Genomic DNA, 17,808 nt, shown 5'->3' with positions numbered 1-17,808 from the left:
AAAGAACGCGGGGCAGCTTTTATGTTGTGTGTATATATTTTTAAGATTTTATTTCTGGGGCGCCAGGGTGGCTCAGTCAGTTAAAGGTCTGACTCTTGGATTCTGCTCAGGTCACTATCTCAGGACCCTGAGATCTACCTGGGGTGGGGCTTCACGCTGGGCAGGGAGTCTACTTGGGATTCTCTCTGTCCCTCTGCCCCTGCCCCCACTCTCTATCTCTAAAATAAATACATACAATCTTAAAAAAAAAAAAGATTTTATTTCTAAGTAATCTCTACACTCCATGTGGGGCTCGAACTCACAGCCCAGAGATCTCGAGTTGCAGGCTCCTCTGGGTGAGTCAGACAGGCACCCCGATTTTTTTTTTAAAGACTTTATTTTTTTGGAGCGGTTTTTGTTTCATAGCAAAATTGAGTGGAAGGTACAAAGAGTGCCCATGGAGCCCTGCCGCACAGGTGCACAGCTCCCCGTCCATATCCCCACCTTGCTGCACGTGTGTTACAACCGGTGAACCTGCCCTGACCCCCCTCCCCCGCCAAAGCCCATAGTTTCCGCCAGAGTCACTGCTGGTGGTTTGCAGATGTGGAATGACTCACATCCACCATGAGCACCAGGGAGAATAGCATCACTACCTCCCCTGCGCCCAGCCCCTGGCAACCCTGATCTTTTTACTGTCTCCATAGTTTTGTCTGTTACAGAATCTGTTTGGTTTTTTTTTTTAGCAGTAAGAATGTATTTATAAATTATGTAATAACTAACCAAAGAGAAAAAACTGTTTCAAGTCACTCCAGCCGCTGCGTGGATAATGTTAGAGGGACATGGCAGGATTCCGGGCAAATGTCAGGAGAAATGTCAGTTTTACGGGCAGGGGCTGTGGAGGGCGTGTGTACTGGGCGTGAGCCCGAGAGCTGTGCCTCTGGCGAGAGCGGGAACACATGCAGAGGAAAGGGGCGTGAGGGCTCACAGGAGCTGATTGTAGAGTTGGAGGGTCTGGAGGGAGGACACCTGTTAATCGGTAGGTCGTTCAAAGTCTCCGTGTCCTAAGCATGGTTTGAACATAAGTAATGAGACTTCGGACACACACGTCCGCGTCCTTGTAGATTTCACCGTGCATGCACCGTGGACTGACTGCTAAGGTCCGCGGCTTGTCCAGCTATGGGCCTACGGCAGCCTTTCAAACTCCGCGCCTTCGAGAGCCGACGGCCTTTTCTTGTATCTCAGACCAGCGTCCATGCTACGTGAACATTTCTGCCCATCTTAGCAGATTTACCGTTCCCGTACACACGAATGGAGGCTCTGTGTCTGTTACCCTCCTGGCAGCCACGGCGCCTTCCGTGTGCCGTTAGCAGGAGTGGCCTTTACTTCGTGGCCCGTGTTCTCCAGCATCTTCAGTCCTGACGTTGGTTTCTGAAATAAAAATTCGTGGAGAAGGCAGACTGGAGCTGTGGGGTGGGTGTGTGCTGGGAGTTTGCCTGAACCCCAGGCACTGTGCATTGGAGGGTAGGGACTGTGTCCTCAACGGCCTTTTAGCCACGGTGATGACACAGGATTCTGCAGGGGTGAAATCCAGACCTGGTCTCAACACTGGTTGCATAGCCCAGATGGGCCGTTCAAAAGTGGGGCTCCTCGGGAGAGAGAATGGAGTGTAGCAGACACACAAGACCATGTTGCACAGAGCTGCTTTTCGGGACGCCTGGGGGGCTCAGTCAGTTAAGCATCTGTCTTTGGTTCAGGTCATGATCCCGGGGTCATGGAATGGAGCTGCATGTCAGGCTCCCTGCTTAGTGGGGAGTCTGCTTCTCCGTCTGCCCTTCACCCCGCTCATGCTCTCTCTCTTGCATACTCTCTCTCTCAAATAAATCTTAAAAAAAAAAAGCCACTTTTAATAAGTAACAGCCCCTGGGAAAGTGTGAAAAATGCCCTAGATTTCTCTCGAGTAGGTATTGTTTATAGTATATTGGTTTAATTTTTCTTTTAATAAAACAGCATGACTTATTTTGAATTTAAGGCCATTGATGAAAAAATTGTTTTATGGGGTGCCTGGGTGGCACAGTCGTTAAGCATCTGCCTTCAGCTCAGGGCGTGATCCCGGTGTTCTGGGATCAAGCCCCACATCAGGCTTCTCTGCTAGGAGCCTGTTTCTTCCTCTCCCACTCCCGCTGCTTGTGTTCCCTCTCTCGCTGGCTGTCTCTCTCTGTCAAATAAACAAATAAAAAAGTCTTTTAAAAAAATGGTTTTACCTCGGTAGCTAATGAAATTATGTATTTTTCTTTCATCTTCTCCTCAAATCACCGAAATTGCCCTTTTCCATATAAATTTGAGTTGGCCTAACGGCACATGAACACCCGTCCCCTCTGGTGCCTAGCGGGTGGTGTTGCCTCCCCCCCCCCCGCGCGAGTTGGCGCCCCACTCTGCCTGCCGCGACTCTAAGGTGACATTGACCCCAGAGGGATGCACCAGGCCCGTCGTCCCCACGAGGAGCCTTCTGGGTGGGCACGTGGTTCACCGCTGTCCCAGCGGGTCCAGTGGCAGCGTCAGAACTGCCCGGCCTGGTCGCTGACCGCTGTCCCTGTTCCTCCCGCAGGTATGAACGCCGCTGTCCGAGCTGTGGTGCGCATGGGAATCTACGTGGGGGCCAAAGTGTACTTTATCTATGAGGTCAGTGTCGCGTCTCCCGCCTGCTTTCTCTGACTCGGGGACCTGTGCCTTGCGCCTGCCCGGGCGCTGCTGCCCCGGTTGGGAACGCTCAGGCCAGGCCAAGCCAGGGCCCCAGGGGCCGGGGGTCCCGCAGGGGCGCGGGGAGGGGGTGGCGCTCCCTGGTCTACGTGCAGGTCTGAGCTCTGTGGCAGGGAGGGTGGGGGGAGGGGAGAGCCCACGGGGCACAAAATGGTCTCATGGGATTAGTGTATTTATTTGTAGTCCTCCTTCCCTATGGAAGTGATATATTCATTTAATACGGGGGTGACTTTGAATCAGCGTTGAGGTAAAGCGGCCATTTTGAGCTTTTCATCATGACCCAGACCACCTCCCTAACCACCTTCTATGTGTTAACTTCGAGACCAACCACCTGAAACAAGACAGCGGCCCCAGACGTCTCCCGGGGTCCTGACCTCGGAGAAGTAAGCCAGGTTTGGAGGGAAGGTGCCAGTGCAGTTTGGACTCATGCTAGTTATTTTAAAAACTACCAGGAAAAAATAGTTTCTATTTACTTTTTAAATTTATGAAATCTGATAAAGCCAAAAACACGGAAAGAAGCGCGTATGTTTTTTAAATGGCTTGATTCCTGCAAAGCCACCGTTCGTATTTTGCATTCGGAATCTTCCCAGGATTGCGTGTGAAAGTCTGGAAGGGAATCTGGACACTATTAAAACCACAGCAGATATGTCTTTTGTATGTGTTTTGTGCCCATTTTCCGCACGCTTTGCAGCGACCCCGTCGGTGTCCGCGGTATCCCCATCGCGGGCACGTTCCACTCCCAGTCGGCTGAACTATGTAGGTCACGCCCCGCTTTCCAACCGTCCTAGCGCAGAAGACCTACGCGGGTGTCTGGGATTACCCTGATCCCCAGACAGACAAGTGCCCGGGAATGGCCCTCATGAGGGGTCTGACACCAGGTCCAGCCCCCGCAGGCCCCAGCCGGTCCAGAAGCGGTGGCGCCGGGCGCCTGTCCCGTGTGCGGGGCGCCGGCCTAACCCCCCCTTCCGGGAGCTGGCGCGGGTTCCGGTGCTGGCTGCCCCGTCCTTTACTCCTTCTGGGCAGTGGCTGTTCACAGGGCTGTGCTTAGTGGGCCACGTAATGGTTTGTGTATCGTTCGCTGGAAAGAGGGTTTTTTTTTGCCCCGGGCTCTGGTGTGCTGTTCTGAGCTGTGGTTCTGTGAGTTTGGGGGTTGTGTTTGCCTGCTTTGGGCGATGTTAACACGATGGGCCCAGTCAAAGCATTTCCAGACTGTTGTCTGCTCCTGTTCTGTGTGGCTCTCTCTGGGGTCACGTGGCGCCTGTGGGCATCCGCCCTGGGCTGCTGGCCGCCAGCTGCCCGCTCACCGGTGTGGACGGAGCGTCAGGCTCCCCAGGCTCCCCAGGCTCCCCCGGCTCCCCCATCCCCTCCGCCGGTGGTTACCGTCAGACAGGTGTCCACACGTGTGTGCGTTCCTGCTACTGCCGCAGACTGCATGCACACAGACCGCTCTGCCTTTTTATCTTATTTTTTACCATTTTCGGGAGGGGTTGCCCTCTGCCTGAGAGCTGACAGAGACCGCCACCCCCTGGCCTGACCACAGTTCCTACGTGAACGTGGTTTTAAAAACCTTTAGGGGGTTGGGGCAGCCTCAGCTTGGGTTCTTGTGTTGTAATTAACAGCGTGTTTTCAGATCCGCTGAAGACGGATCCGCCTGGACCCCCCCGGCTTACAGCATGCGGGCCCCGCAGTGCGTGTCACCCTGGCTGGGGACGCTGTGGTGGTGCGCGGGGCTGCGCTCTGTCACCAGCCACCGCTGGGTCTTCGCGGTGACAGCGGGTGTGGGAGGGAAGGGAAGGAAGTCCTATCCGGTGTTTCATAGTGAAAGAAACTGACCCGTGTTTCTTTAGAAAAAGACCGTTTGCTTTGTCTGTGTCTGTCTGTCACCGGCGGGGCTGGGGAGAAAGCTCACGTGCCCCATCAAACCTCTGACCGGGGTGGGATCTACCCCCAGGGGCGTGAATGTCTGGACACGTTTTTTGGCTCAGCGTCCTGCCATGCCCGGAACAGCTCCCACGACAAGGAATCCATGCTCTGGCCCCAGTGTTCGCAGTGCCGTGGTCAGGAAGCCCCACGTTGAACCGAGGGCCGGGCGTGTCCTTGGTGTGAGTGTCGTGGGGGCCCGGGGGTGGGCCTGTGCGCGTGCACAATCTTTGGGTGTGGAAGCTGACATAGGGACGTGGATGTTAATCCTTCAGACTTGAGACGTGTTTCTGTTGGTTTTATTGGGTCTGTATTCTGGGGGTTTTTAGATAGGCTATTTAGTGGGACTTCCGTTACCAGACTTCACGCATTCCCAGCTGAGGAATGGAGCTGGAACACAGCAGCCACGCCCACACGTAGGAACGTTGGGGGTTCCTCAGGAGAAGAGCGTCTTGGATTTTCTTCGGAGGAGTCTTGACCTAGAAACCAGATGCACCCATCCCATTGTCCGCTGGGAGAGGTGGCCTGCCTTCCGAGGCCCGCTTTCATCCTGACCACTGTTTTTTTTTTTTAAGATTTTATTTATTTATTTGACAGAGAGAGAGAGCGAGCACAAGCAGGGAGAGCAGCAGAGGGAGAGGGAGAAGCAGACTCCCCGCTCAGCAGGGAGGGGGACGCGGGGCTCGATCCCAGGACCCTGAGACCATGGCCTCAGCCGAAGGCAGACGCCTAACTTCTGAGCCACCCAGGCGCCCCCAGATCCCGTTTCTTTCAGGGAAACGCAGGGGGTCTGTGCAGCTTCTCCGTCAGGAAGCGCCAGAGAGAATGTGGGTGTAGGGTACTGAGGGTCAGGGCGACTGTATCTTCATAATAACTGGTTTACTGGTAATTGGGGCCTTGGATGGAGGATAGAGGGTGCGTGGGGAGAAGAGCGGAGGGGACAGTCTGTGGCTCGGCCCCAGGAAGAGACGGGGAGCAAACAGGAGTGGCCTGGAGCTGGACTCGTTTGAACTGAAGTCACTGGTCTGGAGAGCGTGCCATGCTTCTCGCGACACCCCTCCCCCTCCCCTGGGAAGGAGAAACTGTAGGGAACCAGGCCTGTTCTTCACGGCTGCATGGGGGTGGTCCTCGGCCTGCCTCAGACCCTCGGGCTTTGCCCTGGGAGACAGTTTGCAGTACCCTCTGCTCTTCGTGAGGGATGTCGACGACCCTGTCTCTGAAATCCAAACCTGAGACCTGCCAGTTTTTCCTAACTCCTCTGTACCTCCTCGTGTGACTGTCCCTAAGATGGGGCCGGGGGTGCTGGCCAGGACCACCCCCTACCTCACAGTCGTGACGGAAATGTCTCCAGACGTTGGCACTTGTCCTCTGCGGGGGCAAACTCACCCCTGTCGGGCACGGCCGTCCGAGACCTATTTGGGCTCGAATTGAGAAGATGTTTGGTTTTATTTTTTAAAACCTCGTTCAGCCATCTGTCCCACACGTGTGTTCATTGGCGGTCTAATTTCTAAGCTTGCCTAGGCCCACCTAAACAGTTAAACACGTTAGTGTTATGTAAACAAAGGATTTGAGGGTTTTTTCCTCAGCAGAAAGTTTGTGGGAAGCGTACTGATGGGAGAACACTGGCATTTCTGCTGAGGGCCTGGCACCGGCTTTCTGCCGTCTGGCTGCAGCTGGAGAGGCCGTAAATCTGGGGCAGGGCTACGTGTGGTGCATGCCGAGCCCAAGGGCGCCGTCTGGGGAGGCTGGACACGTGGCGGATTAACCCATTCTTTCCCCCGACAGAGCCAGTTGATCTTTTTTTTTTTCTTTCTTTCTCCTTTTAGACTAGGGTTTTTCCTTAGAGACCGACAAGTATCTTTAGCTGCTTGGGGACGGTGAGGGCAAGGACACTACATGGTTACAAGGGCGTGCTCAGGAGACCGTCCTGGCTTTCGGTGGACCAGGGGGAGGAGATCTGTTAAGTTCTCTGTTCCTGTGATCTTGGTGGCAGAGATAGGCCAGTCCTATTTCATGCAATCTGTGGGCTCAAAATCTTACTAGCTGAAGGTTTTTCTGTAGGTTGGAAAAAATTACAGCTCTTTAAATAGGACTAACGTGAAAAGTCTTTCCTCTTTAAAACAACACTTCCCCGTTGGGCATGCCCATCGCCCCGTCTTCGGAGCCTTGAAGGGAGGCTGGAGTGGTACCCCTCACGTTCATCAGCCGGTCGTGTTAAAAACAAGTCTCTCTGCGTGTGCTGGTCAGAATTTTCTACGGAGGGCGCCTCAGAGCGGGTCAGAGTGCTATGTGGCCTCGCCAGCGTCCTGCCGCGGGTGAAGGGTCGGACCTTGCCCCGGAGGCCCCGACGGGCTTTCTGTCTGGACCCCAGCCTCCCACCGAGCTCAGCGGGCTGGCCCTGGGCATCAGGGCTGACTTATACTCGGATAAACACGCTTTAATGTGTCCGCTAATAGATGAATACCGTTTTCTCCTTCCGAGCAGAAGCCCTCTGCCGCAGGGCACGTGACTTCTCGGATCTGATGAGCTGACTTTCACAATTTTGAGAGTCAGAAATGGCATGCTTGTGGCAGAAACACAAAGAAACCCAAACCCCGTCTTTTCCAACAGAGGAAGGCTGGGCAGGTCTTTTCGCAGACGCGGTGGTTCCCCTCCTGGCCTGACCTCCCGTTGCGGTTGGGCTCTGGGCTTCCCCGTGTGTCGTGTGAGGTGGCCGCTGGCTGGGCAGTGTGGGCCGTGCTGGGTGGCGACACCGCCTGACGGGAGGAGAGCAGACCTGGCTGCCAGGGTGACCTTTGGGGGGCATGACTGGTTTATGATCCCTGCTCTGACCTGTCCCGCCTCTGCCTCCCCCCTCCCCCAAGTTCCGGGAAGGCCGGGCACGGTGACTGGAAGCATGCTGTCCCACCTGCTGGAGGCTTTACACATCACAGTTTCTGCATCTTCGCTTCCTTAAAGTCAGAGCTGCTTAACCACAAAACGTCTGTCTGAAAATAGGAACAGGATGCCCGAACGTGCAGCGGAGTGTTACCAGTCTGCAGGTGACCGGGAGGTGTAGACCGCCAAGCTGGAGCAGGCCTGGCCCTTTGGGGCTGATTCCCACAGGGCCCGTGGCTGGTGCACAGCTGGGTAGTGGACCCAGCCGAGGTCGCCCTCCGCATCAGCCCTGACTGAGCGCCTGCTCTGTGACAGGTCCTCCTACAGTCCGCATGGTGCCCTGGGCCTTTCACAGGCTCGTGCTGGTTACTGTTGCGGTGCTTTAATCACCAAAGGATGGCCTCCTTCCCCGCCTGTGCCCGTAAGTGATCACCGCGCGGCTGGTGTGTGGCTCTACGAGCGAGCAGGCTCTCTGACCTGCAGGGTACGCACCTGCTGTGTCCCTCTGCGGCTTTGGGTTTTATCATATTAGCAGCTTTGGCGTCCAGAAATCTGATAAAGCCGGGCGGGTCCACCGATCCCACTGGTCTCTGTTGTCAGGTTTCCACAAGCACAAAGTGCATGACCTTACATGTTCTGACCTACTGTGGAACGTCAGAGTTTGACCACCTCTCACCGGGGACGTGTGCAGAGGTGACTCTGCAGGCATTGTCCCTGAAGTCATGGGGTCCTTGAGCAGGGGTGGCTGTCAGGCTCTTGAAGCCAGAGCATCCGCGCCCCAAAGAGTCCTGGTGGGGGCCGAGCGGGGGCTGGATGTGGGCGCGGGAAGGACTGTGTGATCTCGGGCTCTGCAGTGAACTCGCTGTAGCAGAACAGAGTCATGATTCCTGAACTTTGACAACTGCTGCCCACCCAGAGGACCCGTGCCTGCTTCCTCCACGCCCCCTAGTCTTGCACGATGGCATTTACCAGCTCTAACACGTGTGAGCCGTTCAGAGCTGACCTCTCTACGTGCTGGCTCTCGAGTTCTGTAAGTGGAATGCTTTAATTTATTAAGGAATAAGCCAGGAAAACAAAAATATTTACTCAAGTATTTACTCAACGCAGCAAAGCCCGGGGAGAAGTCTCTGGTGTCGGTCGCCGTGATTTCTAGAAAATACTTCTGAAGGACGCGATCCTCGGTAGATTGTTTCCGCTGGTAGTTGGAGTGTTAGCTGCTCAAACAGTGAGTTGTTGACCCAGTAATCCAGGAAATCAGAGGCGGAAAAACCACTGTCAAGTTGAGAAGACAGGTGCACTCATCAGACTTAAGTGTTCAAGGGTAAAAGCCCACTTGGCCGTATAGCTCAGGACTGTGATTTCCTTCTGGGCCTTTCATTCAGAAACCATTCATAGTATGAGGTCTCTTACAAGAGAAAGCCACCCGTGGGGGACTAGCTCTGACTCTCCTCAGAAGGGATTTAACAGGTGCCCAAAAATACAGGTCACGATGACCTCTGGATGCAGCACTGTCCCCAGAGGAACAAACTGGGGGGACCACGCTGACTTTGCCATCGCTCAGAACCGCTTCGGACAAGAAGTCAAACCGATTTCAGAGTCTGTGGCACGTTTTCAGATGTCACCAAAGGGACGGCGTGTGTGATGGCCTCCTGGGCTCACCCTGTGAAGGGGGATCAACGAGGCAGGCAGTGTGAGTCGAGGTTGAACACTAAGTGGGGCTTTGAAGGGTTTTCTGTGGTTTTACTCCTATGTGAGTCATCCAGCTGGCTCTGAAGGCAAAATCCGAGGAGAATTTTAGAAAACAGTTTGGGCTCTGGCTGTGCTGGGATTAAAGCACTCAAGCCTCCAAAGAGACTTCCACAGACAACAGCGCATCCGAATTTACAAATTACAGTGCATTTGTGTAAAATCAGTCGTCTTAATTTAGTAACCACTTCCTCGTAAGTGAAAGACCGCTTAAAATTGCAGTTGGGAGATACTTTGAAGGGTTGCCTGAGCCGTGAGTGTGCAAGGGAGAATGAGTCACTTCCTGCCCTGCCCAGGCGTGCGGTCGGAGCGTCCTGGGGACGCACGGATCACAAAAAATCCCTTGATTGCTCGCTTTCCCGTGGGTCTCTATGCCACACGGCATGAAGTATCTTCGGAGAACGCTCTGCGTTTCAAAATAACGTGTCACGATTTACAGAACAATTTTCCACGTTCCTGCCCCAGCAGCAAAGGGATTTATCAATGCTTTTATTAAGTCACTGTTAAATGCCGAGCAAGAATCCTAAAGGCAGAGGGGATTTTTGTGCTCCCAGCGCGGCACTTGTGGGGCAGAAGCTGGACACGGTGCTTGTCCGGGGAGCACGAGCTGCTGGAATCATCCACGGGCCGGTGCTGACAGCCACTCGCAGTGGAGAGAACCCCCGACAAGCTGGGGACGGCCCCCCCAGCCTCCGTGTCCTCGTCAGCGCTGTGGGGTCTGGGGCGCCCCCTTCCCCTTGTCGCTTTGTTGACCTCGCGGTGGAGTGTGCAGAAATGACTCCTGTGGCTGTGGGCGTCGAGGGTGTTCATGTCCCATTTTTGCCAAAGCCTGTGGGTAGCGCCCTGCCCGGGACAGCCCGGTGTACTCGTGCCCTTCTGGTCTCACGAGTAATGGTTTCTCTCGTCTTCAACCCCGCGTGCGCGGGCTTGGGTGGTAAGACCTCAGGCCTCTGCGTAGGGGCCACGTCCGTGTCTGCACAGTGGCCAAGGCTCTGGACTTGGCCCACTCCCCTGTGGTGCCCCGCCAACCCCGCGTCCTAGGAGTGAGCTGGGAGTCTGCACCGCGCAGACTGATGGGTGCTGGGCCCGTGTCTGAAGCATGCAGTGCCGTGGCGTGTGTGCAGTGACGGGGCCGTTCTTTCTGGGAGCTGGGAGTTTGCAGAACTCGGCGAAAGGCATTCCCGAGGCTCGCTCCTCCTCCTGTGTGTCCTCTGTCTGTCTGTGTGCCATCTAGCTATCCTCTGGCTCCCTACCTGTTTTTAATATTCTGCAGAAGATCCCTGGGACTCACTTAGAACAGGGAGGCCTTGCTTTGCAGCCTCTCTGCTTGGGGAGGGAGCTCACACCGGGGGCCCGTGTAGATAGTGCCTCTCTTAAGAGCTCCCTTTCCAGAGGCCGGGCCTGCATCCCATCACCGTCACCCTCCACAGTGACAGCACAACGGCTCGGTACTTTATATGGAGCGGGCTAAGAATGCACGACGCCCGCCCTGTATGGTTTGCGGAAGTGCGTTTAGAAGGTGTGCGTCGCTGCCCCGTGAAGACGCTGGGCCTGTTCTCCTGTCCTGCATTCGGGGGGCACACGGAGGCCTGCCAGCTCCGACGTGCACCTGCTCTCGCCTTCTCTGCTTCGTTCCAGGCCACCTGTTCCTTTGCTGTTTGTCGCACGTAACACCTATGTGACGGTGACGTGCGCAGGTTTATGGGTATTGCTGTGTACATACACTGCGTAGTATAAAATGTTACGTGACTATAATGTGTGTTATATACAATGTATACTCTGTGTAATATATCAAATATGTGTTACATTTGTAATTGTAATTATATCAGTGTATTAGAAATATATAAACATGTAATTATATATCATGTATAACTTATTACATGATGTATACAATGTATATATAACATTAAACATATGTTATATAACACAGGCACAGGTGTGTGTTGGTAGCCTAGTGTTCTGTGTGTGACAGATAGGAGAGGAGGGTGGCGTGGAATGAAAGAGAACAAAGAGAAGTTGAAAGCAGGTTCATTCTGTATAATTTATCAAGTATACATAAATGTATTCTCTCTATAATATAGAAATAACTCTGTGGTACTGACGAGGGAACGGAAGGCAAGCTGAGGACAAAGCAGAAGCTGACACCCTGCAACCCCCCCCCCGCCCCGGGATGTATGTGACATTCCTCAGGCACTCCTGCTGCCCTAAAGGACGAAGAAACAGTCCTTACTACCTGCAGCCCATTGACAAGTCCTTGAAACAGGCACGGTGACATTCCTCTAGGAACTCAGCTGCCTCCATGTTAATACTTTGCTAAGGGCAAAAGGCAGTCCTGGCCTGACCCCCTCCCCTCCACCAAGATCCTGTAAGTCTGCTTTAACGTATAAAAATTCCTTTGGAAACTTCTTTATCTCTAAGCCACCAAGATACATATTGGCAATCGTCCCCCAAGCATACGGCCCACCGATACACATCTGAAGGGTCTCATGACTCAGGTTTTATTAGACAGTGATAAATGACCTTTTCCCAACAACAGCTAGCCCCCTCAAGGTCCTGGAAACCTTGCTTCTAAAATTCCTTAGAGACTTACGCCATCCCTAGCCCCCTCCCCACTTGAGGGTATAAAATAGGCCATTCCTCACAACCCGGGGCAGCAGCTCTTTCTGCCCACGGGTCCTGTCCCCGTGCTTTAAGAAACCACCATTTTGCACCAAAGACGCCTCGAGAATTCTTTCTTGGTCGTCGGCTCCGGACTCCACCCCACGGAACCTCACCGACAGTCCCCAACCTCATCAGTACTGTGTTTCATGACATAAAGATAATATATCGATGCATTGTATGTACTGTACACAGTACGTTGATAGGTGGTACATAGTAATAAGTACAACGTGTTGACCCAGGGTATTACATGATATGGTAACGCACTTTTGGCGGGAAGTGGACACTTGTAAGCACCGGTGTGTGCATTGGTGGCCCGTAAAGGCACCCGTGCTCTTAACTTCCACACGTGGTTGTCTACGCCGTGGGCCATTTCATTTTGATTAATCCTTGTTTTTCCTTCCTCTTGACCTTCACTAGGTTAGGAGATCTGAATCCCCCGTAACAATCTGTTACGATAAACTTTCTAAACGGTTGGTTCCCGTTCCTTTGTAAGGTTAAATGTCCTGGGGAGAGAGTCACACAGGTAAAGACGCACATGGGTGTTTCCAGATTCCTCGATCTTGTGCAGCCTGGGGAGAGGGGGGAAGCGACATGCACTTGGAGTCGGAAGGTCCTGGTCTTTGGGAGTCAGAAGGTCACGGTCTTTGGGCTTCCCGGCGAGAGTGAGCGCTCACATCCGTGCTCCGCGCCCCTGGGGGTAGTCAGCGGCTGCCTGGAAAGTAGGGCCGGGCCGACGGGCGTCTGCGGTGCTTTTCAGAAAGACGGTGTGTCTGTCTGTCTAGAGCAGTGTGGATTGTGTGGGCCAGCCGAGGCCCCAACAGGAATGCTCTCCTGGATGCGATGTGATTGACACCACTGTTTGCGTGTGAGTTTGTTAAATTACAAACAGTTTTGGGGTAAGTTTCTGCCCGTTCAGGCTCTCAGGCCCTGTTAGGTGATAAACTCTCTTACTCCCCGTCGTAGTCCAGCCCAGTCTGGCAAGAAGTTCCCATTCATCAGAGATTCCGTCGGGAGGCTTTTCTGCGCATCGAAGGCTTGGAACCAGCGCTCGTCTGGCACTGCTCCTAACCACTGGGCTCTTCGGGGCTCGGGGTCCTCATCCTTTGCATTTTGCAGAATTCACAGATCCATCTAATGTCCCACGAGAGTTTAGCCCCATTTTACAGGGATCTCTGTTCTCTTCCCCCAGGGTTACCAAGGCATGGTCGATGGCGGCAAAAACATTGTCGAAGCCAATTGGGAGAGCGTCTCCAGCATTCTGCAAGTGGTATGTGCTGACTTCCAATACTCTGTTTCTCTAAAGTAAGTCCCTCTTTGAGTTGGAAACCTTTTCCCCGTAGGCTCCAGTAATGCTTAACAGGGATTAATGGGCTGGCTGGCATGATTCTCACCTATGTACACGGTAAAAATACAAACAAACAAAAAAACCAGCCTTTGTCATTTAATTAAAATTTTTAAAAAGCCTTACCTCGTGCAAACAGAGGATTGTTCTTGCAGTAAAAAGCTACATGTGATCACTAGTGTTCCCTGTGGTCCTTATAGTGGATTTCGGGTTTGTTTTTGTTTTTTTAAGACCAGATTAATAGTGAGGTGGCTTTGGTTTGTGGTGCTGAGTTCACGGCCACTACCCCCCACCTGCTGGATTTTGAGAGCCACTTGGTGTCCCTGTAACAAAGCCTGGGAACGGCTCCTCCCTGGGCGGGGCGGGGCGGGGGGTGGGGGGGGATTCAGTGGGACCGCAGCCTCCGGGTTCTGGCCTGAACCAGTCGGGGGTGACTTGCTCCGGTGCACGCAGCAATGAGACAAGTACCGTTTTAGGCAAAACAATTGCTTACTTTGAATTTAAAAGAAACCTGCCTGGGTGTTTCCTGCCTATAAATTCCCCAAACAGGGGCGCTAAGGGAAGCCTCCAGATCCCTGCAGAGGCAGATTACGCGGAAAGAAGGACGTGATGGAAAGCCCTTCACTCGTGACCTGTTGAAACGCGGGTATTAACTGTAACTCATGCTGAGTACTTTTTAAATAGAAACCAGCTTGGTACCGCCCCGCTGACGGTGCTGGCGCCACAGAAGAATGGATCAAATAGACGTGGCGTGCAGATATAACCGGGGTCTATGCAGCCATAGGAAAGAAGGAAATCTGCCGGCCGGGGCGCATGTGTGGGACTCCAGGGCGTTGTGTTGAGTGAAATAAGTCAGAGACATGTACCTTACGATCTCACTTACGTGTGGGATCTGAAAAAGCTGACTCCCAGAAACAGCCGAGCAGTGGCTGCCGGGGGCTGGGGGAGGGGACACGGGGATGTGCCCGTCACAGGCACCAGCTTCCAGGCTGACGACAGGGAGTTCTGGATGGAACCCACAGCACGGCGACTGTGGTTAATAGCACCGTGTTGTACCCCTGAAGGCCGCTGGGAGAGTAAGCCTCCGTTCTACACACACACACACACACACACACACACGGACAGGAGTATGGCGATCACGTAAATCACCGTGTTTCATGCCAGTAAAACTGTTCACAGTGCCGTACAGTGATGATAATATTCAAAGTCGCTCTTGAAAGTGCTCACGACCCAAAACCCTGACGACGTGAACTGATCACCACGAGCCTGATTGCGGCAATCACGTCACAGTGTGTGCGACCATCACATCCACTCACATCCATGCCACGATGTGCGAGGCTGTTACATCTCCGTCACCCCGGTGGGGACTGGGGACGTGAGCGGCGTGCACCTGTGATTGCCCAGGGAGACAGGAGGGCCGGTGCCCCGAGGGTGGGGGCAGGGAGGGGCGCCCTCTTTGCATTCCGCACTTGCAGCTTCGCCCCAGGCCCCGGCCTGTGACCCCTCCCCTTGCAGGGGCCACTGATTCAGCTTCCGACTGTAGAGGTCACATGAGCCTCCCGTGGCTCTTGATCGAATCAAAGTCCAGGCAACCAGCTTATCTTTGCTGTGTGGCCGAGCCTTCGCCCGGCTGCCCCGCGCTGTGCCCTGACGCCATCTCACCACGCTCGCGTCACCACACTGCGGGGGGGCGCCTGGCTCAGGACAGGAGCCTGCACTGGAAGGAGACGCACAAACGGGGGTTTTATAAGCGCGTTGGTGGTGTGTGCAGAGCAACCCTGCTTTTTTTCCCAAGTACAACTAGGAATCTTTCCTTTTGGAAAAACCAAATGTGAAAAATCACGACTTCTCGCTCTCCGGAGTTTGATGATCCAACTTGAGTTCTCTGAAGATTCACCCTTTCAAAAGGGTGGGGCGGGCAGATGGGCAAAAATAAACCCCTTCGGCTCACAGGTTTCTGTCTTGCCTGCACATACAGTGAGCTCTGATGGAACAGGGGCCTCGTTCCGGGGGCTGCTGGACACGCCGCTTCTCTGGCCGCAGCTGCTGGCCGGCGCTGGGTCCATCTGAGGCTGGGTGGGCGTGGGGTCCGGCCACCCCACACTGTACTGCTCCACCACAGGCCCCCTGGATGGCTGGGTCATCTGCATGTTTACCTGACGGCGGTCCTTGTCTCCAGACCCTCCCTGGCATCCCCTGGGCGTGACGCCGGTGCCTTTCTCCATTGTACCCACGCTTGACCAACTTAAAAGATTGCATGAGGGCAACCTAGATTTTGCAAGTCGTGTGTGTATACAGTGGTATTCACACGTGCTGAGCTCTGCTGCTTCCTCTCCTGCAGGAGGAAGATGAATACACGTGATTTTATGTGTTTTCCAGGGAGGGACCATTATTGGCAGTGCTCGTTGCAAAGCCTTCCGCACTCGGGAAGGTCGCCTGAAAGCTGCTCATAACTTGGTTCAGCGGGGCATCACCAACCTGTGTGTGATCGGCGGGGACGGAAGTCTCACAGGGGCCAATATCTTCAGGAAAGAGTGGAGCGGGCTGCTGGAAGAGCTGGCCCAAAATGGTATACCCCTGCCCTCTGCGTGTTGCTCTAGTGGGTTTTCTGTTCCCTCCGTTGCACTTCTGTTCCCTGCAGAGAGCTTTGACCTTCACCCATCTGACTGTAGAGAGGCATTAGGTGGTGATGGCGCAATCCTTCGGGTCCGCCACCTGCGGACTTGACCCTGTGCCTCTGAGAGCAATGAGCTCTGTTCCTGGTCCTGCTCGTGCCAGGAACTGCCCACCCACGGCACAGTTTGCGCAGTGCTCATGAAGGCCATATGAGCTAGGTTTCCTGTGTGTCCCCACCTTGCAGAAGAGAACTGGGGGCGAGGAGTGCACTGGGCTGCCCTTTACCCACCACTCTGTTCCTCCTGCTCCAGCCGCGGCTCCTGAATGTCCACTTGTTGCAAGACTTGAGTTCACATGGAGCAAATGCTCTTGGCAGATCTTCCCGTGCCACTTCTCCGGCCGTGGATAGGATTCTCGGGAACCCTGTGTTCTGGGTCCCTGCCTGTCCTCATTCCATTTAGCACATCTGCCAGCCGTGGCAGTGTTTGCTGAGGTCCCTGCCAACAACCAGCCCCACGCATGGAGAAACCAGTGTCCCTAAGTACCGATCTGTGATGCGGCCACGCCTCACTCAGAGGCACACGTGCCCGAGGCCATGGCCGAAGAGAGGTCGGGTGCGACCCGCCGGCCGCCGGGTCCAGACCCTTCCCTTTCTGTTAGTGTCAGGCCCCCATGCGCCCATCTGGCCCCTCGCCCCCCTCCTCCATCTGTCCATGGTTCAAAAACCAAAACCAATGCAGGAAGCCGGTCTGGAACCCCGGGGCGCCCTGTTTCTCAGCAGCCCGGCGCCCGTGGCGTCGGCGCGGCTCCCGGTCACGGCCGTGCTTGCTCCCCACGCAGGCGAGCTCAACGAGGAGCAGGTGGAGCAGCACGCGCACCTCAACGTCGTGGGCATGGTGGGCTCCATCGACAACGACTTCTGCGGGACCGACATGACCATCGGCACCGACTCCGCCTTGCACAGGATAATCGAGGTCGTTGACGCCATCATGACCACTGCCCAGAGGTAACAGGTGCACGGGAGCCCGGGGAGGGGCCGTTGGGGTAGATGTGCTGCGGTGTAGACGTCTGTGTCGGCCCCGGAAGGCTCCCCAGATGGGTGTTCTGTGCTGTGGTGTAGACCTCAGTGCCGGCTCTGGGTATTTCCTTCAAAGGGGTGTTCTGTGTTGCCATATAGACGTCTGTGCTGGCCCCAGAGGGTTCCCGAGACCCGTGTTTGTTTGTTGTTTTTTTTTTAAAGATTTATTTATTTATTTAACAGAGATAGAGACAGCCAGCGAGAGAGGGAACACAAGCAGGGGAAGTGGGAGAGGAAGAAGCAGGCTCATAGCAGAGGAGCCTGATGTGGGGCTCGAACCCAGAACGCTGGGATCACGCCCTGAGCCGAAGGCAGATGCTCAATTGCTGTGCCACCCAGGCGCCCCCCGAGACCCGTGTTTTGATACAGTCTTGTTACTGAATGTTAGAAACCAGAGCAAGAAAACTACTTCCCATTGTTTACTCTTACCCCTGATTTTAGAAGAAAAAAGTGTTTCCTGGAGGGGACAAAATAATCATAAGGGGAGGTCCTGTGCAAGGTGTCCTGCAGGAACAGTGGACTGGATGTGGCCCCTTGTCCTCTGGCTCAGTTGGTGCTCGAGGACCCCGTGGGCTTTGGACGAGCCCAGCAGTTGTTCCTAGCACCTGGCGTGCTCCCTGGAAGGGCATAGCCCGGGCCGGCTCCCTGTCCCATGTGTGCTGAGCGATGCAGCCCGTCCTGCTCCTCGACAGGAGCGCAGAGGTGTCCTGGGAGTGGGAGTGTGTGTAGGCGAGCAAACACGTGCTGTAAAGTGCGTAACCCCAAACAAAGCCCCTTTGCTCGTAAGAGCTCGAAATGCTAGTGCAGTGGCATAGACTTTTGTAAAAACGGG

At 54.5% G+C, this 17,808-nt stretch overlaps 1 protein-coding gene across 1 annotated transcript in view; it reads left to right on the top strand.

Moving 5' to 3' along the window:
* Positions 1–17,808, top strand: part of LOC103673987 (phosphofructokinase, platelet) — a 54,324-nt gene that overhangs the window by 10,148 nt on the left and 26,368 nt on the right. The window contains exons 2-5 of the mRNA XM_040645468.1: positions 2,585–2,658; positions 13,130–13,207; positions 15,662–15,851; positions 16,739–16,904. Of these exons, the coding sequence (XP_040501402.1) occupies positions 2,585–2,658; positions 13,130–13,207; positions 15,662–15,851; positions 16,739–16,904 (508 nt within the window). The remainder of the gene's footprint in view (positions 1–2,584; positions 2,659–13,129; positions 13,208–15,661; positions 15,852–16,738; positions 16,905–17,808) is intronic.

Source organism: Ursus maritimus, unplaced genomic scaffold (assembly GCF_017311325.1).
Source record: "Ursus maritimus isolate PB19 unplaced genomic scaffold, ASM1731132v1 scaffold_31, whole genome shotgun sequence".
Lineage (NCBI taxonomy): Eukaryota > Metazoa > Chordata > Mammalia > Carnivora > Ursidae > Ursus > Ursus maritimus.
The sequence above is the reverse complement of the archived record's forward strand: the minus strand, read 5'-3'. Positions and strand labels throughout refer to the sequence as shown.